The sequence below is a fragment of the Sylvia atricapilla genome, chromosome 2 (genome assembly GCF_009819655.1).
Source record: "Sylvia atricapilla isolate bSylAtr1 chromosome 2, bSylAtr1.pri, whole genome shotgun sequence".
Lineage (NCBI taxonomy): Eukaryota > Metazoa > Chordata > Aves > Passeriformes > Sylviidae > Sylvia > Sylvia atricapilla.
This window is the reverse complement of record NC_089141.1, coordinates 13,115,679-13,139,234: the sequence shown is the minus strand read 5'-3', so window position 1 is coordinate 13,139,234 and position 23,556 is coordinate 13,115,679. Positions and strand designations below refer to the sequence as shown.

Below are 23,556 nucleotides of genomic sequence, written 5' to 3'. Positions count from 1 at the left end.
TTTAAATAAAACTGCCATTGACATGAAAAGCTTTAGTACGAAACCAGGGTGACTTCATTGTGCTGCCAAAAATACAAGATCTGATAAGGCCTGCCTGTGAAATTCAATGAGGAATATGCATAGGTAGCATTGTGTTAACGCTATAAATCTTTGTAACTCGTGCCAGTAAAGAGAAGTAGGAACATCAAGATCCCACCTTTCCCTCCTAAGAGGACAGCACCTGTTGGTGTTCAGTTCAGGTTCATCTATGAATGAATACATTAACCATCTGTGACAGATGCCCAACCACTTACAGCTCTTTTTGCTATGTTTGCACGTGCAAATGGTCATTAGCAAAGATTTATGTCATCCTTGCCTCTGCTCTGTATGGTCACCTTGATCACAAAACCCAACAACCTGGGGCCAGCAGTGAGGAGGAAATGCTAGGCTGCCTGCTCTGAGTGCTCTCTACAAGTCTTAAACCTACAGGGTCCTCTCACCATGTCTGCATCTGAAGGGTTGAAGTGGGCATGGCATCTTTGGCTGCACTTGTATCCTAAAGATTTATAAATAGGATCTTCAGAAGCAGCTCAGTGACTTAAAATCATCTGTTTTTATTGGATGCCAATGGTGTAGGTGCTCCTACAACATTTAAGTGCTTTGAAAGCTCTGTTCTCCAATACAAGGCAGTCTATAAGCAAACATCTTTAGATCATGTCTTGCCACAATTAGCAGTAATTAACAAGAACACATGGTCACTGTATTGCAGAAGCAGCTAGAAATTGCATTGCCAAGAGGAGGCACCTGCAGGATCAACACAATTCATCCTCTTTATGTGCATGAAACTGTCAGGATCTCTTCAAGCCCATAATCAGCCACCCCTTCCTCCCTTTGCTGTGACACCCAAGATTCAATACACCACCTTCTCTTTTCCCTGCTCACTCACCTGCATTAACACAAGCCTGGACTGTGAGCACACCAAGACTTGAGTGGCTGTGTCACAGCTCTTCCTTGCCATGATGTGGCATCCTCACAGACACAGCTCCCATCCCCATGTGGGGATGCAGCACTCAAGCAAGAAGGAAGGTGGTGTGCAGGCCCTGCCCAGCATGATACAGCACCAAATGTATCTGTAGTATGAGGTAGGTAAGTTTCCTTTTCCACTTCCTTTTCTAGTTTGCTTGTTTGTTTGCAAAGGGAGTCAACAGTAGGATGTTTTTGCAGGACTCACAACTGGAGCCCCCAGTACAGATAAACAGCACTCAGACTTTCAGCTGGATCTGTCCTGGGCCAGCCTGGCCCATGAGTTTTCCTGGAGGGTCAAGACATGGGAACTAGAGGCTGTCTTTTTGAAAAGACACCAGAAAAGACACACTGTGGCTCAGTCCTGGCTCTTCTAAGAACAAAAATCAGCTGATCTTACAACCACAGAATTATTTGGGTCTGAAGGGACCTTTAAAGATCATCCAGTTGAACCTCCCTACCACAAGCAGGAACATTTTTCACCAGACCAGGTTTCTCAAAACCCCACCCAACCTGGCCTTGGACACTTGAGTGATGGGGCATCCACAACTTCTCTGGGCAATCTGTTCCAGTGCCTCACCATCCTCATAAAGAATTTGTTCCTTTTATTTAATCTAAATCTACCTTCTTAGTTTAAATTCATTGCCCTTTGTTCCATCATTACAGGCCCTGGTAAAACACCTCTCCTCCTTTCTTAGAAAGTTCCCTTTAATTACAGAAAGGCAGCTATAAGGTCTCCCTAGAACCTTCTCCAGGATGAACAGACCTGACTCTTTCTCCATAGAAGTGTTCCAGCCTTCTGATCAACTTCGGGCCCTCCTGTGGACCCTCTCCAAGAGGTCCATGTTTTGTGCTAGGGGCTCCAGAGCTGAATGTTGTACTCCAGGTGGAGTTTCACAGGAGCAGAGTAGAGTGGGACATCCCCTGACCTGCTGGTCACACTTCTGATGCAGCCGAGCATATGGTTGGCTTTACAGCCTGCAAGTGCAGTTGGCTCACCACCAGTATTCCCAAGTCCCTCTCCTCCAGGCTGCTCTGGATTCATTCATCCCAAGCCTATACTGATATTGAGGACTGCTCCAACCAAGATGTAGGATCTTGCACTTGGCCCTGTTGAATTTCGTGAGGTTCACATGGGCCCACTCCTCCTCCGTATGGCATCCCTGCCCCTACTGAATCCAGGATACCACTCAGCCTCGTGTCCTCTGCAGAACTCCAGAGTGTGACTCAGTGTCACTGTCTGTGTCATTATTCAAGATATTGAGCAGTCCCAGTACAGGATCCTGAGGGATACCACTTGTTGGTGATCTCCATTTGGATGTCGAGCCATTGACTGTAATTGGATCCCATCCAGCCACTTCTTTAGCCATCAAATAGTCCATCAATCAAATCCACCTCTCTCCAAATTAGAGGTAAGAATATTGTGTAAGACCATGCCAAAGTCAGTGCAGAAGTCCAGGTAGTTGACAGGTAGCTTACTTTCCATTAGGTTGGAGTGGTTCATCCTGCACTGCGTTTCCCAAGGATATCAGAGGTCATACCTACATTTCAGTTTGTGAAAGGTGAGATCCCCCTTGCCAGGAGGCTCTCTGCAGGCAGGGGTCCAGCCTCACTGGCTCTGGACTCTTTCTTGCAACTGAGAAACAAAGATCCAACCCACAGCAGGGAAGGAGTTAAGTGCTTGACCAGCTGCTGTCTGTGAGGCACTGAATTCCTTCCCCGTGCAATCCAGCAGCCAGTGTCAGGACAGCTATATTTAGAAAGCTGATAAAGGTTTGGTGCCAACAGTTGTCCTGCCCCTTGATGAAGAAGCTGTAGAGAGAGTGAGAGGGGGGCAGCTGATTTCTTTCCCCCCAGTACCATTCCCTGCTGTCTTCAGTGGACTCCTTTGCCGTGCCTCCGGCAGGGACCACCAGTGGAGCCATCAGGCACAAGGGGGTAAGTTCCCTTTCCTTGCTCACCCTTTTCCCTGCCCACGGCCCTGGAGTGACCACGCGGCCGCGATCCCCCGGCCTGAGCCCGGCTGCCGGGCCCTTGGGAGCTGCTGCCGGCTCTTGTGGCACCAAAGTCCCTCTGCCTGGGCCAGGGCAGGTGTTGGCTGCTGTGTTTACACGTTCCTAACTGAGCTGTGGTGCCCCGGCTCTCCCGCACCCCGGGTGGGAACAGCAGCCTCCACATGAAGGATTACAAGGACAAAGTCCCAAGCCTTCAAGCTCCTTTGGCCTCAAGCTTTAGGAGCATTTCACTTTGGGGACATGAGGTCTCATGTTTCTTTCCCCTGGCCCTCCTTCCAGCCCAGCTCTGGCTGTGTATGGCTCCTTCCAGCCACCACGCGCAGTCAGGGGAGTATAGAGTTTCTGCCCTGCCACCCCTTCCTTCCTGGCCTTCCAGCACCCTTACTCACAGGCAAAAGAGCATTGGCGCTGGCTGGGCCACAGCCAGGGAGCTGCATGAGGCCCTGGGAATGGCAGGCACCGTGGTAGAGCAGCCAGTGCAGCTCATGTGGAAAGGGCTCCTCGCAGGAGCAAAGTGTGGGAGGCCCTTCTGTTGTACCTCGCTGCCACATAGCCAGGGAACGGCCTCCTGCGCAGTCCTGTGTAATGGCTCTCCCTCCTGCCTGCTCCTTGCAGCGGATCCCCGGCAGCCGCCATGGCCAGCGGCAGAGATTCGGACAGCGAGCCGGCAGCGCCCGAGGAGGAGGAGGAGGGCCCGGACGTGAAGGCCGTGCAGGCCCATTACCTGCGCAGCCCCTCGCCCAGCCGGTGAGTCCACAGGCACTGCCACTGCCTCCTGGCAGCCCCTGCGAGGTGCTGCCCTTCCCTGCTTTCCCTTCCTTCCTCTGCTCCGCACTGGCACTCGGGCCAAGCTGAGCCCAGGGATTCCCTGCTCTCCCTGCGGTGGGGTCAGTGTGCCAGCTCAGACAGAGCCTGCAGAGACAGGACTCCTGCACTAACTAATCCACCATGCTGAGAGAGTGCACAGCAGGGATAAACTGCAGAAAGGATTGCTATGGGCTGGTGTTGTCCCTCTTCCCTGTCTCACCCCCCCATACCTCTATGCAGAAGCTTCTATTCCAATTTCAACTCTTTGAAAATTCAGCTTCATCTTCGTGTCCCTTATGAGGACTTGTGGACTTATTGAATATTGATATTAGGCTTTGCCAGCCCCAGAAAGACCAAGGGTCTTGGGATTTGGGTTTGATTCAGCACCAACTTTAGCTACAGGCTTCAGGCACTGAACAGGAGGCTGTCACAGCACAAGCAGAAATTAAGTTACCTCAAGCAAAACAAGCACGATTAGATGTGTTTCTCCTAATACAAGGAAAAATACACCCCTTTGTTCTCTTTTCCTAAAGCAGAATGCTCTGCAGGGCTTTCTGTACCCTTTGAGATGCTTTAGCTGAAAGCAACGAGTAGGGATAGGGTTTGAAAAGAACTTTCCCAATGCCCCTCAACAAATAGGAGGTTATGAAATGTTTCATAACATTTATGTTTCATAAATATTTAACTGTGGGACACTGCAGAAAAATTAAGGTTGAGTACTTATTTCATTTAACCACATGTATTTCAAAATTGTTTAGGAAGATCATTGAACTCAAAGTAAAATTATGTATTGAAAAACTGTGTATTGATCTCTCTCCTACTGCTCATCAGTCACTCAGAATGAACACAAACATTTCTCCAGTTCCTTCCCTTCCCCTCCCCTCCCTATTCCTTTTTTTCTTGTTGTCAGTGGCAAAACACAGTGATGAAAATGGCAAGATCCTTCCCGGCCAGAAGAGGGTCCTTGAAAGACCCAGACTTGGGCAGTTCTGCATTTCACAGATGCTCAGGGCAGCTATAGGTAAAATGTGTTGAGGCTGCGGTGGCAGATTATCACCAACTGTTAACCTATTTATTGAGCTTGGAGGCAACCTTTACAGCAAAAGGAAGGGAAGGCAGAGCATAGCTGCAAATTTGTGTCAGCTCCTGTAAATGAGACTGAGACTCCCCTTGCTCGTCTCGTAAACTCCTTTGAAGAACTAGAAAAGGATTACTTTCAGTCACGGTTGACAAGTGCTGGAACTCAGCTAAATGACCTGGATGAGCCTGTTAAGTGGTTTCCGATGGCTGTGCCCTCTGTTTTGATTCTGGAGCCTGAAAGCAGTTCAGCTCTCCAGACACTGCTGTACCCTGACTGCATTTTAATCGCCCTCCCTCTCCTGCTTTAATTAAACAAAAACAAACAGTGTATTGCAAGTCTTCAAGTCTTGCATTGCCAGAGAGCTTCTGTGATGGCAGCCAACTTGTCCTAGTGATTTGTACCATCTATTTGGAAGGAAGTGTAGGGGGTGTAGATCAGGGAAAAAGCTCCGTAAAATATTTTGTTAAGATGGTCTAACTGAGAGACTGAAATTTCTTGGACTGTATAGGTGGACCCAGAGGGAAATATACTTGTTTTTAAGGTTGTGGCCTTTTTTGCTTAACAAAAACTTATTATACTGCATCAAATAACTCACTTCAAAGGTGTTTGTGGGTGTCATAGTAGTTTCTGATCGGCAGTTACACAAAACTGAGTGAGTGGAGAGACTGACCACAGGTTCATGCTCTGGAATGCCCAAGGTACAACATACTGAGGGAGAGATTCATGGGCTTTCAGCCTCAGTGTTTGCACTGCAGCTTGTGGTAACTCAAAGGATGCTTGCAGGCAATTAACTGGCAGAAAGAAAACCCAATATTTTTCTAGCACAATCTGGTTTGAATTACTCAATAAATTCTAGTTAGGACCATGTTTATGTTTGTCTGTCTAAGTGAGAGTTACTTGTGATCCATCCCCCTCCCAGTCTCAAACCAGACACTGATCTTAACCCATAAACTCCTCCATCAGGTAATTTGATTGCACTCCTAAGCCCACTGCAGCTTCTCCCCATGGTACCTGTCTACATCCTGCAAACACTGGATGCCAGGCATCTTTGAAGCCTGTAGTGCCATGCTGGAGATCAGGGTTGGAATGAGATATGGGAGAAGAGCTGGGATTTCCCGTCTACAATGAAAGAATCCTCCCTGCTTCAGTTCTCTGCTGTTCCCCTCTGGAATGGGTGAAGAGGGCTAAAGTCCTGGGGATGGGATCTCAGTGGAGGGCATTTGCCTAACAGGCAGTGTGATTGGTTGGCAGGTACTCAGTGATATCAGACACTGATACAGAGAGCATCTTCATGGAGCCAATTCATCTGTCATCTGCTGTGGCTGCCAAACAAATCATCAGTGAAGGTAAGAGAACTACGTAAATTACAGAGACCTGAAGCTGCACTTGTTTTGCCTTTCTCATCTACAGATCCTAAATGATAAAAAAGCCCTTATGAGAAAACTCCATCTGAAGTAGAGAAAGAAATAGCAACTTACAAAAAGGTTTGGTGACTTCCTTTGAAGTTGTACAATGAATCTGTGGCAGAATTGTGTACTGCAGGGGTAAAAGTCTGAGTGCTTGTTGCTTGCTGCAACAAACTAAATTATCGTAGAATGGAATAGAATAAAACAAAATGGAGTATTTCAGTTTAAAGGACATACATGATCATCTAAGTCCAACTACAAGGGCTGACCGAAAGTTAAATCATATTATTAAGGCACTGTCCAACACTTCTTAAACACTGTCAAGGATGGGGCATTAACCACATCCCTAGGAAGCTTGCTCCTCTGTTTGACTACCTCTCAGAGAAAAAGTGCTTCTCAAGGTTCAGTCTGAATCTCCCCAGCTCAGCTTCAAACCATTCCCACATGTCTGATCGCTGGATACCAGGGAGAAGAGCTCAGCACCTCCCTCCCCTCTTCAGGAAGGCGTAGGCAGCAGCTGCATCCTGCTGGTCCTGGAATAAGGATGCCCTTAACTCCCAGGCCTTTGGCCAGTGTGGAACTGAGAGGACAGTGCAGTGTGCCCTTCTCATTGCTAATCCCCTGAGGCAGTTCCTAGGTGAGCATGCACCTGCCCACACTGCAAACAGAACAGGGTGATGTTTCTGTGAAAAAAAAGCCACAAGGCTTGTCCCAGGCACATGTACTGATAGCTCATACATCTGCATTGTTTTTATGTGCTTTTACTTACAATGTCAGTTTATTCCAGAGCTGAAGACAAAGGATGTCAGGGTAGACTCGGTGTGTCCCAGGATGCTGGAGTCTGCGCAGCAGCTGATGGTGGAAGACCTGTACAACCGAGTTAAGGAAAAGATTGATGACACCAGCTTGTTTAACACGCCGTGTGTGATGGACTTGCAGAGGGCACTTGTGAAGGACAGGCTGGAGACCCCCAGAGATGCTGTGAATGAAGTCTGGCCTAATGTCTTCATAGCAGAAAAGTGAGTGTCAGCTTTTGTCATCAAGTTGCACGAGATTCCCAGTAAAGGGTCAAATGGAACCATTGAAGGCATAACATGTATTACATGCATCTAATACCTTTCATCCCTAGAGAGCCTTAAAGTGTTTTTCAGACTGTGCTCACAGAAATCTCTATGCACTGGAAAGTAAATACTCCTGGAGTAGAATCAGCAGCTTTCCTATGCTGTTTAGATGCTTCAACAGTTTAAGAGATGAAAAAACAAATAAGCCCAAATTCCATTGTTCTAATTGGAATTTGGCCCTACAGTTGGAACTTAAGTCTTTGTTATGTAAAAGGGAGTTTAAAAGGTAATGCCAAAGCAAATGTCGAGTAAACATGATTATGTCTCCTGCACCATGGTTCAGCTGTCTGAGATACCCGTGTAAGAGACCAGACAGAATTAGAAGGGAGTATAGACGAAAGCATCAATTATGGAGTGAAAAAAATCTATAAAAAAGTACATGGACCAAGCCTAGGATGGCAGAATGAGTTTCAAATCAAGCTGGAGTGGAAACAGCATATAGCTCTGTAGGTGAATGCAGGCTTCTTATTTTCTTTTCCCAGTGAGTATTGGAAAGAAATACCTGTAGAACTCTCAAAGGACATTAATGTCTGAGTGGTGCGTCATGCTGAATTAGTAACATGGACTGGGAGTTATGTAAACTTTGTAGCATGCAGCTTTTTTCCCACCCAAAATAGGAGCACTGATATCTAACATACTTTTTCCTTTTGTGCAGAAGCGTTGCAGTGAACAAAAGCCGTTTGAAGAGACTGGGGATCACCCATGTCCTGAATGCAGCTCATGGCACAGGTGTCTACACAGGACCAAGTTTCTACAATGGTCTCAATATCCAGTACATGGGCATTGAAGTGGATGATTTTCCAGATATGGATATCTCCAAACACTTCCGCCCAGCTGCAGAGTTCCTTGACGAAGCCCTGCTGACTTACAGAGGTAAGGGGAGAAGATTGAAAGGAAAGAAGGTTCCAGGTTGCTTGGGAATTAACAGGGAGAAACCTTACTCTGATAAACAGCTGATATGTCACATTTGTCATGCGGTAGAAGGCAGAGCCTTTGCTGTGTGCATGCAGCTACAGTGAACACCTCCTGCCCATTTCTGCCTGGTCTCATTCAAAAGAGGAGGGAGCAAAGAGGTAAGGGGAGGCAGCCCAGCAGCCCCATGGCTTCAGGTTCAAAGTGGCTGCAAGTTTGCTCCTGCAGATGCTTTGAAAGAGCCTGGCTATAGCAAAGAGTAGAATCCCTGCTCTAATACATTTTTTTTAATATTGATACTCTATAATACTATATATAAAGAGAGATAGATACATTCCTGTACCCTGCACATTACAGTTTCGCCATGATGCAAAAAAACAGGCTGATTTACTAGAACAATCCAAGTGGCTGAGTTGAATCTCTGGGTGTCTACACCCAGGCTGCTGTCAGATTTGCTGGACTTCAGTTCCATGGCAACTGTTATTCTGTTGGTCTCCAGTGCACAGTGGTCATTTTGTTGCAAATTCAGTGGACAGTTAGAAATATCTTTTTGCAGTTCAGTATTGAAAGAAGCACCAGGATCTGTGATATCACTGATATTCTTCATATAAATTGTCAATTAATCTAATTTTTATAGAGACACAACATATTACCTCCTAGCAGTAGTGACAGTAAGAAAAGTTTAAAGTTTTGTTTGTATACGAGGAATGCTGAGCCAATTTTAATAGCTCAACAACATGAGGAAGATGCACCAAGGCAGAGGAGCCTTAGAAGAAATGAAAGGAGGAAGTTCTCCCCCTTTTGGTGAGCTGTTAGATTGGCTTTACTGGCTGGTAAAACACTTGGAAGGCAACCAAGACTTTTAAAGCTAAGACAGGCATAAAAGAGATTTCAGGATTGTAGGAAGAGGTTCATTAGGTAAACCTCTTGTGGTTACAGCGGCAGTCAGAATGATGGTGCTTAAATTGGCTTCATTAAGTTTCACTGCAAACAAATTGATTAAACTGGAGTTTATCACACATTTAGAAATAGTAATTTCAGTTGTTTGCAGACTAGCAAAGCCTCATTTACACTGTCTTCCTATTTACAAGCTTTTCTTTAGCAGCAGTTTGCCATACAACTAACTTAAACCCCAAACAATTTGTCTGTGCCAAAGCTTGGTTTTCTGCAAGAGGCAATAAATGCTATAATAAATGCTATAACATAAAGCAGATCCTCAGTTTTGAGGATCCTTCCTCATACAGTTACTGGTGCAGGACAGTGGGTCCTTATGGCTTGAAGCAGCTGGATCAGTTTGTCAGAGTCAAAATCAGCTCTTTTCTAATAGGACTTTGTAGTAGGACTTTGGCCTCCAGCTGGTCTTCAATGTAATTGTTTGAGGGTACCTTGCAAAACTGATCTAGATTCTGGCAAAAAATACAATTAAATTAATATAAAATTGTTATTTAAGTCCTATAATGCTCTTTATAGAAAAAAAATAAGTTATTTGCTTATCCTCCCAATGCCTTCCTGGAGGCTAATGCTAATATCTCACCTTTTACATATTGAGAAAAAAGCATGGAAAGCTTCAATGTCTGACCCTATGTCAGCCAGCAAGTCAAGAATGTCTCACTTACTTTTCTAATACCTATTATAAGCTTTTTAACTATTTGAGTAAGTGAAGTATGTAGGTGAAAATACAAATACTATTTAGACTGTTTGAAAATGTGCCTGCCCACAGTTTTTCAAACTAACGTGCTTGTTATTTGTATGTCCAAATTTTCATTAAGGCAAAGCTAGCAAATATTTAGTACTGATTTCAGTCACTGAAACATATAATCTTTGTAGTTTTTAACACTATTCAAAGAAAGCTTTTGTGCTACATACCGGAGCATCCTGTCTGTTATTGGAAACAGCTGATTCCTTTCACATTCACTGTCTGTAGGCAGAATCCTTGTCAGCAGCGAGATGGGGATCAGCCGCTCAGCTGTGCTGGTGGCCGCCTACCTGATGATCTACCACCACATGACAGTTCTGGAGGCTCTGATGACCCTGAGGAAGAAACGCGCCATCTACCCCAACGATGGCTTCCTGAAGCAGCTGCGGGAGCTCAATGAGCAGCTGTTGGAGGAGCGGGAGCTGGAGCGTTCTGGAGATGAGGATGTGACTCCGAGCCAAAGTCCTCGTGCCTACACAGGGACTTCTTCGCGGCTCTCTGGAGCTGGGGACTCGGGAAGCATCAAGGGAGCCAAAGCCCACTCCATCACAGTAGAAGAAGAGGACACCAGCAGCATTCTGGGAAGTTTTATGAGCTCTTCATCAGTGGAAAAAACTAGCTGGGTTTCCAAACACTCCACCCTGATCTCTGAGGAGGAAGAGGAACAATTGTATGAGGAATGGAGGAGAAAACAAGGCCTATCTGCAAAAGAAGCAGGAGTTTACCATGAAAGAAGAACATCTCCAAGGCATCTGGATCAGGAAGAGGAACAATCTGATGAGGATGTGGAACAAAGGATCCATGATTGGCAGCGCAGAAATGAGAAATACCAGATGGCAGGCACAGCCAGGGAGGAGGATGGTGAATGCAGCATGGGAGGCAGACCTTACCCATCAGGTGAATACAGTGACACTGAGAGTGTGAGCAGTTTTGAGATCCGAACCCTAAAGAAACAGCTGGAAGCCAGCAGCTTTAGCAGGATGAGGAGGAGCCGCACAGGCTCTATGTCTTCTGAGAGCACTTGGGACATGTGGAATCAGAGGCTTCTAGAGATTGAGAAAGAAGCTGCTCACAGGTATCATTCTAGGAATAAAACTTGTGGGGAGAGGCAATCCCCAGAAACGGGAAGAAAGGAGAGGGATGTGGATGAGGAGAGTGTGTTTTCAGACTCCTCCTGTAGCTCCTTCTACAATTTCTGCCAAAAGAACAAGGACAAGTTGACTCCTCTAGAAAGGTGGAAGGTCAAGAGGATCCAGTTTGGCTTTCACAAGAAGGATTTAGAGCCATCATCTGCAGCATCTCCAGCAGAAGATGGCAGCCAGGCAGGTCAGGAGGAAACAGAAGGGAAGAGTTTGTCAGATATCGATCTGACTGCTTACCAAGCTTGGAAAATGAAGCGGCAGAAGAAGGTAGGCAGTGAAAGCAGCAAGGAGGAATTTGTGGAGTTTGCCAAAACTGAGGATTCTGCTTCAGCTAAAAAGAAGCAGAGGCGTGTAGAGCTCCTTGAACGTTCAAAGAAAATTTTAGAAGAAAGCCAGTCCATGTGCAGCTGGGAGACAGAGAGTACAATGAGTGGGAGTATTCCCCTGTCAGCTTTCTGGCCTTCAGCGCCTTCTGCAAGCGGTGGTGATGATGCAGCTTCTGCCCTGAGCATGCAGACAAATCATTCATCTTTGTCACAGGCCAAGAGTTGTACAGGAGCAATGCAGCTGCAGATGCCCAATGTACCCCTTCCCAATCTCCCAGTTGGCCCAGGTGACACGATATCCATGGCAAGCATTCAGAACTGGATCGCTAACGTGGTCAGTGAAACCATTGCTCAAAAGCAAAATGAGATCCTGATGCTGTCCCGTCCATCATCCGCCATGGCCTCCCTGTCAGGAGACCTTGGCAGGCGTGCTGATGATGACAAGGTTTCTCTTCTCAGTGCTCAGAGTGGCTCATCCCTCGCTGCCTCTCAGCTCCACCAGCAGGAGCTGCGCAGGGCTGAGTCTCAGTCTGTGCTGTCTTGCAACACTTCCATGAGTGCAAGGACAGAAGGAACTACTTCAAACATGAGGACGACCCAGACAAGCAAACCACTGTACAGCCTCTTCGCTGATGATGTTGACCTAAAGAAACTCAGGAAGAAGGAGAAGGAGATGCAAATGGAAATGAGAGAAAAAATGTCAGACTATCAAATTGAAAAGGTGATCAGTGACAATAAACGCAGCACTTTATTTAAAAAAAAGGTGGCCAAAGCAGAGGAAAATGAAACGGAAGATGACAGAGAGAGTATAACAAACAGCCACAGGCGTCCCTTGCAAACAGATTTTGACAGAACTGATGCAGTCTTTGATCTGTCCAGTCAACCTGCAACCTCAGGTGCACCAAAGTCAGAGATAGATACTGATATTACCAAGTGGCTCAATGGCTTGAAAGCAGAAAGAGAACCACCATCATATTACGATCAGACTGAGAAAGCTAGAGAGAAATATAGCAGATATAGACAGATGGATTCTGAGACATCCAGTTACAGATTCTGCAGATCCCAAAGAAAAGAGCTAGATAGCTGCTCTTCCTATGAGTCAACAGGAGATTCACTGAGATCCATGTCAAGATTTTCCTCTGCTTCTGCGAAAGAGGACAAAAAGATGTACAAGTTCACAAGGTCCAGAGTCAGTGAGACAAGTTCCAGAGGAAACAGCCCAGAGCTGCATGTTTTCAGCCAGTCACCTGAACCACCCTTTGACTCTGAATCCCCTGAAACATCTACACAGAGCCGAATTAGAGCTCATCATGTGGAGGCATGTGAAGAGGAGGCCAGGTCAGACGTGTCAGAATGTGGAGCGAAGAGAAAGTTCACCCAGAGCTTTTCAAAGTCTGAAGAAGATGGAAAGAAGGAGGCAAAAGTGGAGCAAAGTGAGGAAAGGTTCGCATCTAGGCAGGTCTCTCAGTACAGGCGAAGCACGCGCAAAGAAGAGGAAGAAGAGATGGATGATGATGCCATTATTGCTGCTTGGAGAAGCCGACTAGAAGAAACTACAGCAAAGCTCCAGCGGAGAAGGGAAGAGTGACCAAGATCAGACTACAGGAACACAAGCAGAGCCACAGAGTCCCTGAATCACTCACTCATCATTATATTTTTGATAATCCTTTGTGGTTTGTAGGGCATTTCCTGCAGATAGTTCTCTTCTTAATCAAAAGCAATGAAGGGAAGAGGTCAAGTTCTGCAAGTGTTTGTGGCTTGTCAGAAAGAAGATGCTGGTATTAAATGATCAATGTAGGTAGGAACACAATGTTAGAAGCCATTAGGAGCCAGACAATGTTCAGCAGCAAAAGCAGGTAACGGTGACGCCTCAAGTCAAAAGACCAATCACATCCCATTTTGGTTATTTCAATTTCCTAGTGTTGTTAAAGACTGGACATGTTTTTTCTAGGATCTTTTTGATCATAAATGGAAGAAGCCAACAGCTTCTTCTAGGAACTTAAAGAATGTTTTCCTCTTAATCAGTTTTACTTTATACAACTGAGAAGATATTACCAGGTAGGCTGCATTTTCTGCACCAGCCTTACAAGTGTCTAGAGAAATAAGACAAACATGTTCTGTTTTACTTTACTAAGTAACAGAAGTGAAGTGGAATACTGGAAAAAGGAAGATGTCTCCTCTTTAGAAGTCTGGTGCAGTAATGAATGTATTCATTGTTTTCTATTAGATGGAGTCATCTCTGCTCCAGTACAGTTGATTCCTGCTAAAAGCTTCAAGTCAACAAAGGGAAAATGCACTAGTATTAACAGCCATCCAAAAATCATTTTTTGATGTAGTTAAGGAAATAGAGTTAGGATTAGTGTTAGTGTAGGCTGGGTTTCTGATTATTGACTTCACTTTGATTTATGTATGCAGCTCATAAGTCAGTGCTTTTGTGTTTATTAATTTTCAACATGATTGCCTTGAAAGTAAAGAGCAATACACAAACTGACCTCATAATAAAATTGTTTAATTAGACCATGGGTGTAAGGCATCTTGCACCTAAGGAGAAATGGTGTATCTGTGGAGCTGGCACCTGGAAGCTTGTTTTTAGAAGGCAGTAGTAGGTTCAAATGGCATCTTACAGTTAAAGTGTTCTTAGTATCCTGAGCTACAGAGGAAGAAGGCCAGCCTCCATGGTAACTGAGTACTCCAGGTTAAGAGCCTGGGGTCTCCCCATGCCTTGCAGAGCCTTGTGAGCTGTGTGACACAACCCATCAGCTTGCCACAGCATCACTTGTGTGTATTTCCACACCATAGCACCCAACCCTCACCAGTCAACATCTTCCACCTCTCTCTTACAGGCTCATAGGCCGGTTTCTACTGACTTTGACTCTGGAATTATCAGTTCCCTCTTCTGTACAGACTGTATTTTGAACCAACAAAGCCCTCTGGCAGAGCTGAATCTAAAATGACAATAGAGGGATGATGCAGTAGCGCTCTCTCACAGGAAGTTTGTCTTTTTCTTGTAATCTCTTCTCCCTCCCACTGTGATGCTTAGAGCTCACCATTACCATTATGCTAGTACCTCTCCCTATTTTAATTGTGTAATATAGACAGCAAGCTCCACAGGGCAAGGGCCTGCTCTTTGTCCCTGTCTGTATGGCGCTACACACATCAGCAATGCTATCTAAATAATGGTTACTGATAACAAAATGCAGCTGGCAATTTTCCTAAACTTAGAATCATTTCTCTCAACTATAACTCACTGATCAGACATTATCCCTGCTTCTCTGAAGATAAAGATGATTCTTTCTGACAGCCAGGACTGGGGTAAATAATAGCTACTTATTGTCAGGTGAATGGAGTCTCACAATCAGGTGATTAACCAGTAACAAAGGTAGAAGAAAAAAGAGAAATAACTTACTTGTGTGGGTTGGTTTGGGGTTTTGGGGTTTTTTAGTCAACTCAGGTTGCATTTCTGAAATACATAAGGAACGTGGACATGTTAGTGTTTCAGGCATGCAGAGATGCTCCAAGGTTTATAATGCTCTCCCTACTATAAAATAATATATAATACAGTGCATCTCTTGTTTCTGCCTATTTCTGTGAGTTGTTATTTTTAAAGAAGTGAATTTCCAGGCCTTCAGCCACGTTCTGAGAATTTATACTGAATTTCTGCAGTGTGTGTTAGGATGGGCATTTTTCTTTCCTTCATCACTGGTGAAGGTGCTCTGCAGAAAACAGCTCTGCATAGAAATATTTGGAGCTTGCTTTAATTCACCCTAGAAAAGGTTTTAAGTTTCGATGGATCAAAGTGGAAGTGTGCAATACCTTCTGGCACTGAATTTACTTTTTTATCAAAGGCTGATTCCCTCTGAAAAATCTTTCTCCTGCTTCCTGTGCCTGGATGTTCTCAGCAGACAAGCCTGTCCTCTGCAGTACTGTAGGGGGCATCTCACGCTGTAAAAGACGAGCAGTAGATGATGTAGTAATTGGTTTCATTTTGCACTATACAGCACAGCCTTTGTTTGGGCAGCATTTTGATTTAAACACTAATCTAGATCTGCTGCACAAATAAATTATTCAAGACCGAGGGGCAGAATATGATTCTGTAACAAGTCTGAGCCAGACCGTCCTGATGGCGAGTTTTGACCCTTGTGAGAAAGGGTTAAGTGGGTTCTGCTGACTCATTGGGGTAGGTGGCTTATTAGTTCACTTGTGTAAAAGGGAGATAAAAATGGTTTGATGGGGAGAGGCCATCTAAGATGCTGGCTGAGCAGCCATGAGGGAGAAGCCTTAGAAATAGCTGAACTTTATTTTCTTATTGCTTATATCCTTGTTAATAAAGCCAAACCCCCAAAGCAATAAGGGGGTGGGGATCTTTTTGGACACCGTGCAGTATATGGCCAGTGTTTGAAAGCAAAATGGGAAAGACTCCAGCTCACAGGTATAAATTACATGAAACAGTGACATAAAGACCTTGCATGGTGAAAATATTAAAGCATTCAGTCATAAGACCAATAACCAGGAGAGACAGAAATGGAGGGGTTGAAGGCAGGCTAGAAAGTCAGGTTTTAAGATGAGAATTTAGAAGGAGATAAGGAATTGCTGAAAGGGGAGAGGTCTGCACAGATTGTTTCAGGTGACCAGAGCTGCAGAGTGAATGGTTTTTCAGCAACGACACCAGTCTGACAGTAGATTAAAAGAGTAAATAACTACCCAAATTTATCTAGGAAGGATTTTTCAGCAAAGATGCACTGAGACTGATTTTTTTTCTCCCTCTCAGTTTGCTGCTGTAGGCAGGAGGGTTTTTTTGGCATTGTATAGTGGAAGGTTAAAGTGCAAGGAGCATCCATACGGTCAGTTAAGAATATAAACACAAGAACATAAGAAAGGCTGTATGGGGTCAGACCAAAGGTCCATCTGGCTCAATATCCTGTCTCCGATAGAGAACAACAGCGAATACCTAGGGAAGAATATATACAGTGATAAAAGTGTTATTTCCCCAGCATGATTTTCCAGCTTCTAATCATTTGCAACTCAAAGACTTCCTAAGTCAGGTGTGATATTTTTGTATTTAATAGCCCTTAATAGATTTTCCTTTTATAGAAGTGCCTAGTAGTTTTTGGGTTATAACCATTATAGGCTCATACCCACTAGCCTCTGTGATCTCTTGTAGCAAGAAGTCCCACAAGTTACTGTATACAAAATGCTATGCCATCTTCTTTCTGCCTATTCTGAACCTTCTGCCCACTAGCCTTCAATGCCAGTGTAGTATCTGTTTAGTACCTACATGTGCCATGAGATTTTACTCCCCCTTCCGTCATTCTGTCCCATCCTTAGCTCTCTGGTTTTCCACCTGAGTTACTTATTCTTCATATAGGGGCTGCCTCATGTCTCTTCATTATCCTGGCCATTTTTCTCTGAACCCTTTCTAGTTCTGCTTTGTCATGTTTGGGATGAGGGACCAAATCCTCATGCAGTATCCAGGGTGCAGGTGTGGCAGGGATTTATCCTATGGCATATTGACCTTTTTTTCTTTTTTCTATTCCTTCCCTATTGACTCCTAACAGTCCGCATGTTTCTTTGGCTGTTGCTGAGCACCAGAGTGATGTTTTCATAGAACTATTTATCATATACACCAAATCTTTTTGGATGGCAGTGGTCAGCTCTGAGATCATCATTTCATATGTTAAGTTTTCTTATTTGTAATGCATTAAGTTTATTGGACTTGAATTTCATCTCCCATCTTAGTTCTCAGTCTCTCTCTCACATTAAGTCCTGCATTTTTCCACATTTTCCCTCCTATTTCCACTGCTGTTTCCTTAATGTCCTTTGAACAAGGTAGAAACTCAGAGAATGTGGGAAGCAAAGCAGTTAAGAAGTGATAGACGAGAGAGAAGCCCATTTGATGTTGGTCTGCTTGAGGTAAGAAATAAGAAAATGATGAAAGTCAGACAGCTAGGGGATAAATGTTCAAAAAGAGATCTGAAGACAATAGGCAAATTAAGAAGGGGACCTACAGTGGTCAGAGACAGGAAGATATGAATGTAAGCCAAAGAGGCTAATGCAAAATATTAACCTATTTAGATGTATCAAAGTCCAGGGAAAGGCTAGGAGGCAACATCTGTGGGAAAGGAGATTTAAAGAAGTTACAGGTCTGTGAGAAAATGGAAGAAGACTGGGAGAAATGGAAAAAGTGAGAGACATTAGTGGGACACCGATGATCAAATGACATTGGTGCTGGATTGGGAATTCAGTGTGGCCCAAGCAAGTTTGAAGGAAGTGGAAATGTGCCAGAAATATGTTATTTCTACTGTAAGAGCTGCATTTTGCATCATAATACTGATAGCTGTGGGGCCATGGCCCATTTCCCCCATCTAGGAATTTCAGGACAATGTGATTTATTGTGTGCAGCACTAGCTTAGACTGGATAATTTTGAAAGGAGTTTAGCACCATTTCCTTCCTTTACAGTTCCTTGAGAAATGCTTACACATTAGCTGTGGTGGAGGGCTAGGTGAATTATGAGACAAAAAGTTTTATTTGGGGAGGTTATGTTGCATTGCCTACCTTTCCTTAAAGGGTGTAGCTGGAATACATTCAATATAGAGACTATAATGTGAAAACACAATATCCATGACCTTCCTAAATTTATAGACAATCCAACAAAGGTACTGAAAGCATGTGATTAATGTAGTCTAGGGCTTGGAAACAGACACTGCATACTCATATAATCCAGCAAAATCTCTTTGAGAGCTACCTACCTATTCTCTGGAATTTCACTTGTCTTGTAGAAAAATGAAAGTGGGTCAAATCTCTGGCTGTTCTAATTGTGAAGAAAACTTCCAGAATGGGAAGTATGTGTAACAAATAAACTGTTCTCTAGAGAGGTAAGAGCATAGGTCTAAATGGTGTGTGAATTGCCCCAGTCATTTCAGCAAGGTTCTAACTTGCCCAGAAGTAATAATTTAAATGCCAATAATAATTGTCACCCTGTACTTCATGTAATAAATTGAGAAAGATTCAAAGTGCATGTATTTAGGTTGTGTATTGCCAATACCAGCATAATCTGCTTGAATGAACACACATTGTGGTTGGCTTTTTTGTTTTCTGGGTTTGTTTTCTTTTATTTTTTTTTTTTTTTTTTTTTTTGCTTAGGCTGCCTTTTGTTTTTTGGTACATTTCAACATATTCAGGAGCTGATTTCATGTTGTTTCTGTCTATCCTCCTTTTACAACCACTCAGTAGCTTCTGAGCTTGGTGTTTTCCTGTGACTGCTGTTCCTCTGCCACAGGCTGCACACACACACAAAAACACACACAGATATAAAGAGAAAACATTATTTGTGACTTATAAAAGCAGGCAACAATATGAATTTGGTTCTTCCTAGGACTATCCAAGTGTGGTGATGTGAAAACTGTCTTAGAGAGCAGGAGAAGGGACATCCTGTTTGTGCTTTGAACCTTCCCCTCTGGATTGCATTTCATTTTTATTTGCATGTATCTTTAAAACAGACAGTTTTAATCCCTACAGAAGAGCATAACTGCTTCCACATCTGATTCATATCTGCAGGTAAACTGGTTTACTTTTAGTTAAGATATGTGTGCACAGGACGACACAAATGCGTGCAATAGAGAACTAGCTTCATTGTTAACTATGAAGAGAGCAATGTCTCTACATAATCAATCAATCAATCAATCAATCAATCAATCTCTTATTTTTTTTCAGTGCACCCTTCATGCCAACATGCCTGAATGCTTTATGGTCATTAAATTAAATCCAAAAACACACCACAGAATGGACAAGGCCAGATCAATAAATCTTAAAACCTGATTCAAACTTATCAAGGACTCTGCACAAGTAACCATGACAGGAAGGATGACTCCAGTCAGGAGGGCACGTGTGTGGGCATAAAACTGAAACGAGACTTAGGTGATACTAATTAGGAGACAGAAACATTGAAAGGAACTGTAATTTCTATTGCATCACCCAACTGCCAACAGCATCAACCTGCAGCTTAATGTCTTAAGAGTATTTTCAGATTTATCAGTGATGTAATATAACAATGGTGGCAAGAACTTTTTACAACTTTTTACAGCTGTACACTTCAGGGCACCTCTTATCCAATTTTAAAGATTTGCCTATTTGTGATCTCTCCATTTGATAATTTCAGAGCACCATATTAAAGAAAGATGCAGTAAACACCAGCTGGCAATATCCATACTCTGTCTTCATGGACCATCCCAGCAATTTGATCTTTGCAATGACTCCATGCTGAACTCAGATCCAGTCAGAAGTCATCCATTAGTTGGGCAGAACATTTCTCCCTCCTTGCTTGAGAGGAGAGCTTTATGAAACTGCAATACCTTTTATGAAAGTGCCAATTAATGGGGAGCTTTGTACATTTTGCTCATAGAAATATCCCAGTAGCTGTCATAACCTATGGAGGTTCATTCCCAAAGCGCATAAAATGACCACAGGCCTAACTACATTCAAAACTAAAAGCAAACCCCAGTCCTTCAACTTAAACTTCCCTCCCTCAATAATTTCGAGGCATGTGCTCTGCAGTCTGTGAATTGGATCAAAAATATTGCCTAGAGGCAAAGGGTCAGAGGAGATTCCACTTATGAAAAACAGGAGGCCCTCAAAAGGGTGCAACCTCAGTTGCTGAACAGACACCACAAATAGGATGGATAAAAGCCCACATGAGACTGGTATGTGAGCAAGCAGAAGCTGACAGTTGCCCCTCAGGAATACAGTATAAAGCTTTCAGTTCTGCAGGAGATGTGATCTGAAAGTCTGCTTCCTGGAAGCAATAGCACCTGAACTGTTGCATGGTGCTGCAGTTGCATAATTTAATAGTTGTCATGTTTCATCCCAAGGTGAGCGTTCTTGGTGGTAGTGTACATAAAAAATTTGTATGTCATTAGGGATAAAAGGGTCTGTGACAGACAAGGTCAGATATTATCCTCATGACTGGCAGAAGAGGTCCATATTAAAACAAAGAAGGTGTTTGATTTCCTTTTGAATGTGGGCAGATGATTCAGACCCACGTGCCCTTCATATGCTCTGTCTCTCCCCTTCCTATCTCCTTTCTTTTGAAACAGATTTAAGTCCATCTACTTTTATATTTTCAAACAAAACCCATAAAAGGGCCATAAATATCATGACTCGCTAAAATGAAAGCTGTTTTCTTCTTCTCCCAGGAGACTCCTGCCTGAGAGAGAGACAGAAAGAGTTCACCTCTTTGAAAATTTCCTCCTCTGTTGAAGTAAAGCTGGTATCTAAAAGCAGCCTTCAAGGCTTTGTTCTTATCATCTTGACCTGGCTTTGTACTGGCTTCTCTCTGTATTGCTTGTGGAAGTGTGAAGGACAGGGCTAGGGGAAGGAGTTTTGGCTATCACTGGCAGAGCAAGGGTCACGCTTGGAAAGGGATTTCATTGTGGTTTCAGAAAACATTATAAACTCAGCGCACTGGCAGAAAGAATGAAGAAACTCATTCCCCTCCTGGATCAGACCAGTGATCCACCCCTTGTGTCTCTGATGTTGGCCAGAACCAGATTCACCTCAGAAGGTATAAAGAAAGTTTAAGTGGGTAATTATGGAATAACCTGCCCTGAGTAAAATTTTCTCCCCTTCTGGCCCAAAGCCCTCCTTCATCTCTCCTCCTTGGTTAGAGTTCAACTCTATGCCCTGAAGCATGACGGCTTCTCTCCCTTCCAAACTGCTTTTCATCCTGGCCTGTCTCATGTAACTGCCTATGACAGTGATGGGATGTATAGGTCTTGTCCATTGAGAGTCTGTGACAGATCATAGCCTTATTGGAAAGAGAGGCAGAGAGGCTGAAGAGAAGGCGAGGGAGGAGAGCATAAACTCAGATGAAATATCCATCAGGAAGATGGAAAGAAGAGTGAGTGCTTGGGAAACTAATTGCTGCCTGCTGATCTGGGCTGTAGAGATAGCTTGCAAGTGAGCATTTTTTGCTTTTCAAAGATTTCAGCCTGGAGCACACTAGGAAAGTCAACTCTTAGTTGAAACTACTGTTCATCAATATTTCCCCTTATATATATATATATTTTTTTTAAAGCTGTAGAAGTATGACAGTAGTCCTGAGAAAACAATTCCACTATAGTCTAAGGGAGCTTTTTCTCCCACTGAAGTTCACTACTCATTCCTGAAAAGGTATTGGCATAATTTGGGGCTCCTAAGAGCCTCAAGAGTGTCTAAACACTGAACATGGATGAAAATCAGGCTATTTTTCTACTGCCCAAAAACTGTTTAGGAATCCAAAGTCAGATATTCCTGCCTAGGTCCTTATCCCTATCATACAGAAATGGTTGCTCATAATCCTGAGTCCAGCAAAGCCCACCTTCTGTGGATTTGTTTTGCCATCACATAGGGCATCAACATTTATGTGATACAATGCCAGGTGCCCCAAGGTGAGGATTAGCACATGAAGGCTCTTGACTTTTTAGACATTGTCAACATTATCTCAGGTGATAGCACTATACCACAAAAAGCATTAACAAAGTTCCAGGGAATGCTTAGATGTGCTTTCTAGATGGACACTTTCCAGTTGTATGCAGGTTGAATGACAGCTTTCACTTATTTGTCTGGAAATTCAACAGTTCCTAGGGAGAGGGAAAGAAGAGCTAGGTTTTGGATCATATCCATGTCTCAGTAATCATTAATTTCACTCCCACAGTATCCACTGTTTCCCACATTCCTTTCCCTCCAAAAGTTTGGCAAAGGGATCTGGAGTTTTCCAAGTGATGAGTGTTGAAATTGCACCCAATCTCCTGGATACCATGCTGAGGTCTTCAAAGCATCCTGCTGATGTTGGCTGAGCACAGGAGATTGTTCATTAAGAAAAATGACTGTATCATTCATACTGGGAACAGCTGCAGTGAGCAGCTCAGTGGCAGTGTTCAAGGCTCTGTAATCTCCTGTTAGTTGCCACTTGCCATTAGATTTTTTTACTGGCCATAAAGGAGAAATGTAGGGGAAATGAGACGTGACAATAATTCCCTGTTCTTCCAGCTCCTTTATCAATTCAGTAACAGGACAAATAGCACCAGAAGGTAATGTGTATTGTGGAATATTAACTGCTTTACTATGGGGTAAAGGATCAGCTGTTTGCTACAGATTAGCAGTTAGAGATGCGTCTGTAGGAGATAAACTCGGGGGCAGAAAGGGTGATATCCCTATTTCCCATTGTCCCCACGATTGACCCTTTAGTACATCCATGCCCAGTACATTAAGGGCACCCTTAAAAGTAAGGTCAGGTGGATTGTCTGTCCCTTAGACAGAATCAGCTTTGCCCTGACCAGAGGGTGGTTGGTGGGTTTCCCATTATGGCCTGCACTAGAAACTTGACTGCTTGTGAAGTGGAGGCTGCCCTCTGTAAGTGTCCTTACGTACCGTGCATATCCGGATTCCTGTGTCAGTGAGGAATGTTGTAAGGTAGGGATGGATCATTAACTTGGCACCATCATCTTGGGACTGAGATCCTCAGCAGTGGGAATAGCACCCACCTTAGTTTCCTAAATATCCAGTCTAGATTTTGTGCTGGTAGGTTTGGATATATCCCTGAGCTCACAGCACTTGCATGCTCTATCGCTTTGAACCATATGGTGTCACCCCATCTCCAAACACAGATCCCAGAGGGTTATGAGTAGTAAATGAGGAAAACTTGTCCATTGCCACAAAAAGAAAGTTGGCATCTCAGAGACAGCTCCTTCTCTAAACACATTCTCCATCATCTTTTACACTTAGCAGTAACTGACCATGTTTCTCAATTTCCCCTTTTGTCTTTCACATGGAGACAGGCTGGCTCTTTTTACATTTTCTCTAGCTGATGATCTCCCTTGATTTTCACCCTCTGGGATGTATACTGGTAAATCTGCCAGCCTTCACTGAAATGCCTCTTGGAGAATAATACCACTTAAGCATATCTTAATGCCCAATGCTAAAGATTCCTACACCCCCTCAGCTTCTGTTAGACACACATCAGAATTGTGCAGGCTCCCAAATCACCTCCCAAGGATGCAGTTCTGCTGGAAGGG

The 23,556-nt window shown here is 43.9% G+C and overlaps 1 protein-coding gene across 1 annotated transcript; it reads left to right on the top strand.

Moving 5' to 3' along the window:
* Positions 1-3,636: 3,636 nt before the first annotated feature.
* On the top strand, positions 3,637-13,463 carry STYXL2 (serine/threonine/tyrosine interacting like 2). The gene is made up of 5 exons (XM_066340834.1): positions 3,637-3,764; positions 6,157-6,251; positions 7,099-7,330; positions 8,088-8,305; positions 10,269-13,463. The coding sequence occupies exons 1-5, from the start codon at positions 3,652-3,654 to the stop codon at positions 13,094-13,096; spliced, it is 3,486 nt and encodes a 1,161-aa protein (XP_066196931.1). The 5' UTR covers positions 3,637-3,651; the 3' UTR covers positions 13,097-13,463.
* Positions 13,464-23,556: the final 10,093 nt, after the last annotated feature.

Coding starts and splice junctions, on each gene's coding strand:
- STYXL2 (XM_066340834.1), top strand. CDS start 3,652: ATGGCCAGCGGCAGAGATTCGGACAGCGAGCCGGCAGCGCCCGAGGAG. Junction 6,252..7,098: donor CAAACAAATCATCAGTGAAG/GTAAGAGAACTA, acceptor AGTTTATTCCAG/AGCTGAAGACAAAGGATGTC. Junction 8,306..10,268: donor AGCCCTGCTGACTTACAGAG/GTAAGGGGAGAA, acceptor CACTGTCTGTAG/GCAGAATCCTTGTCAGCAGC.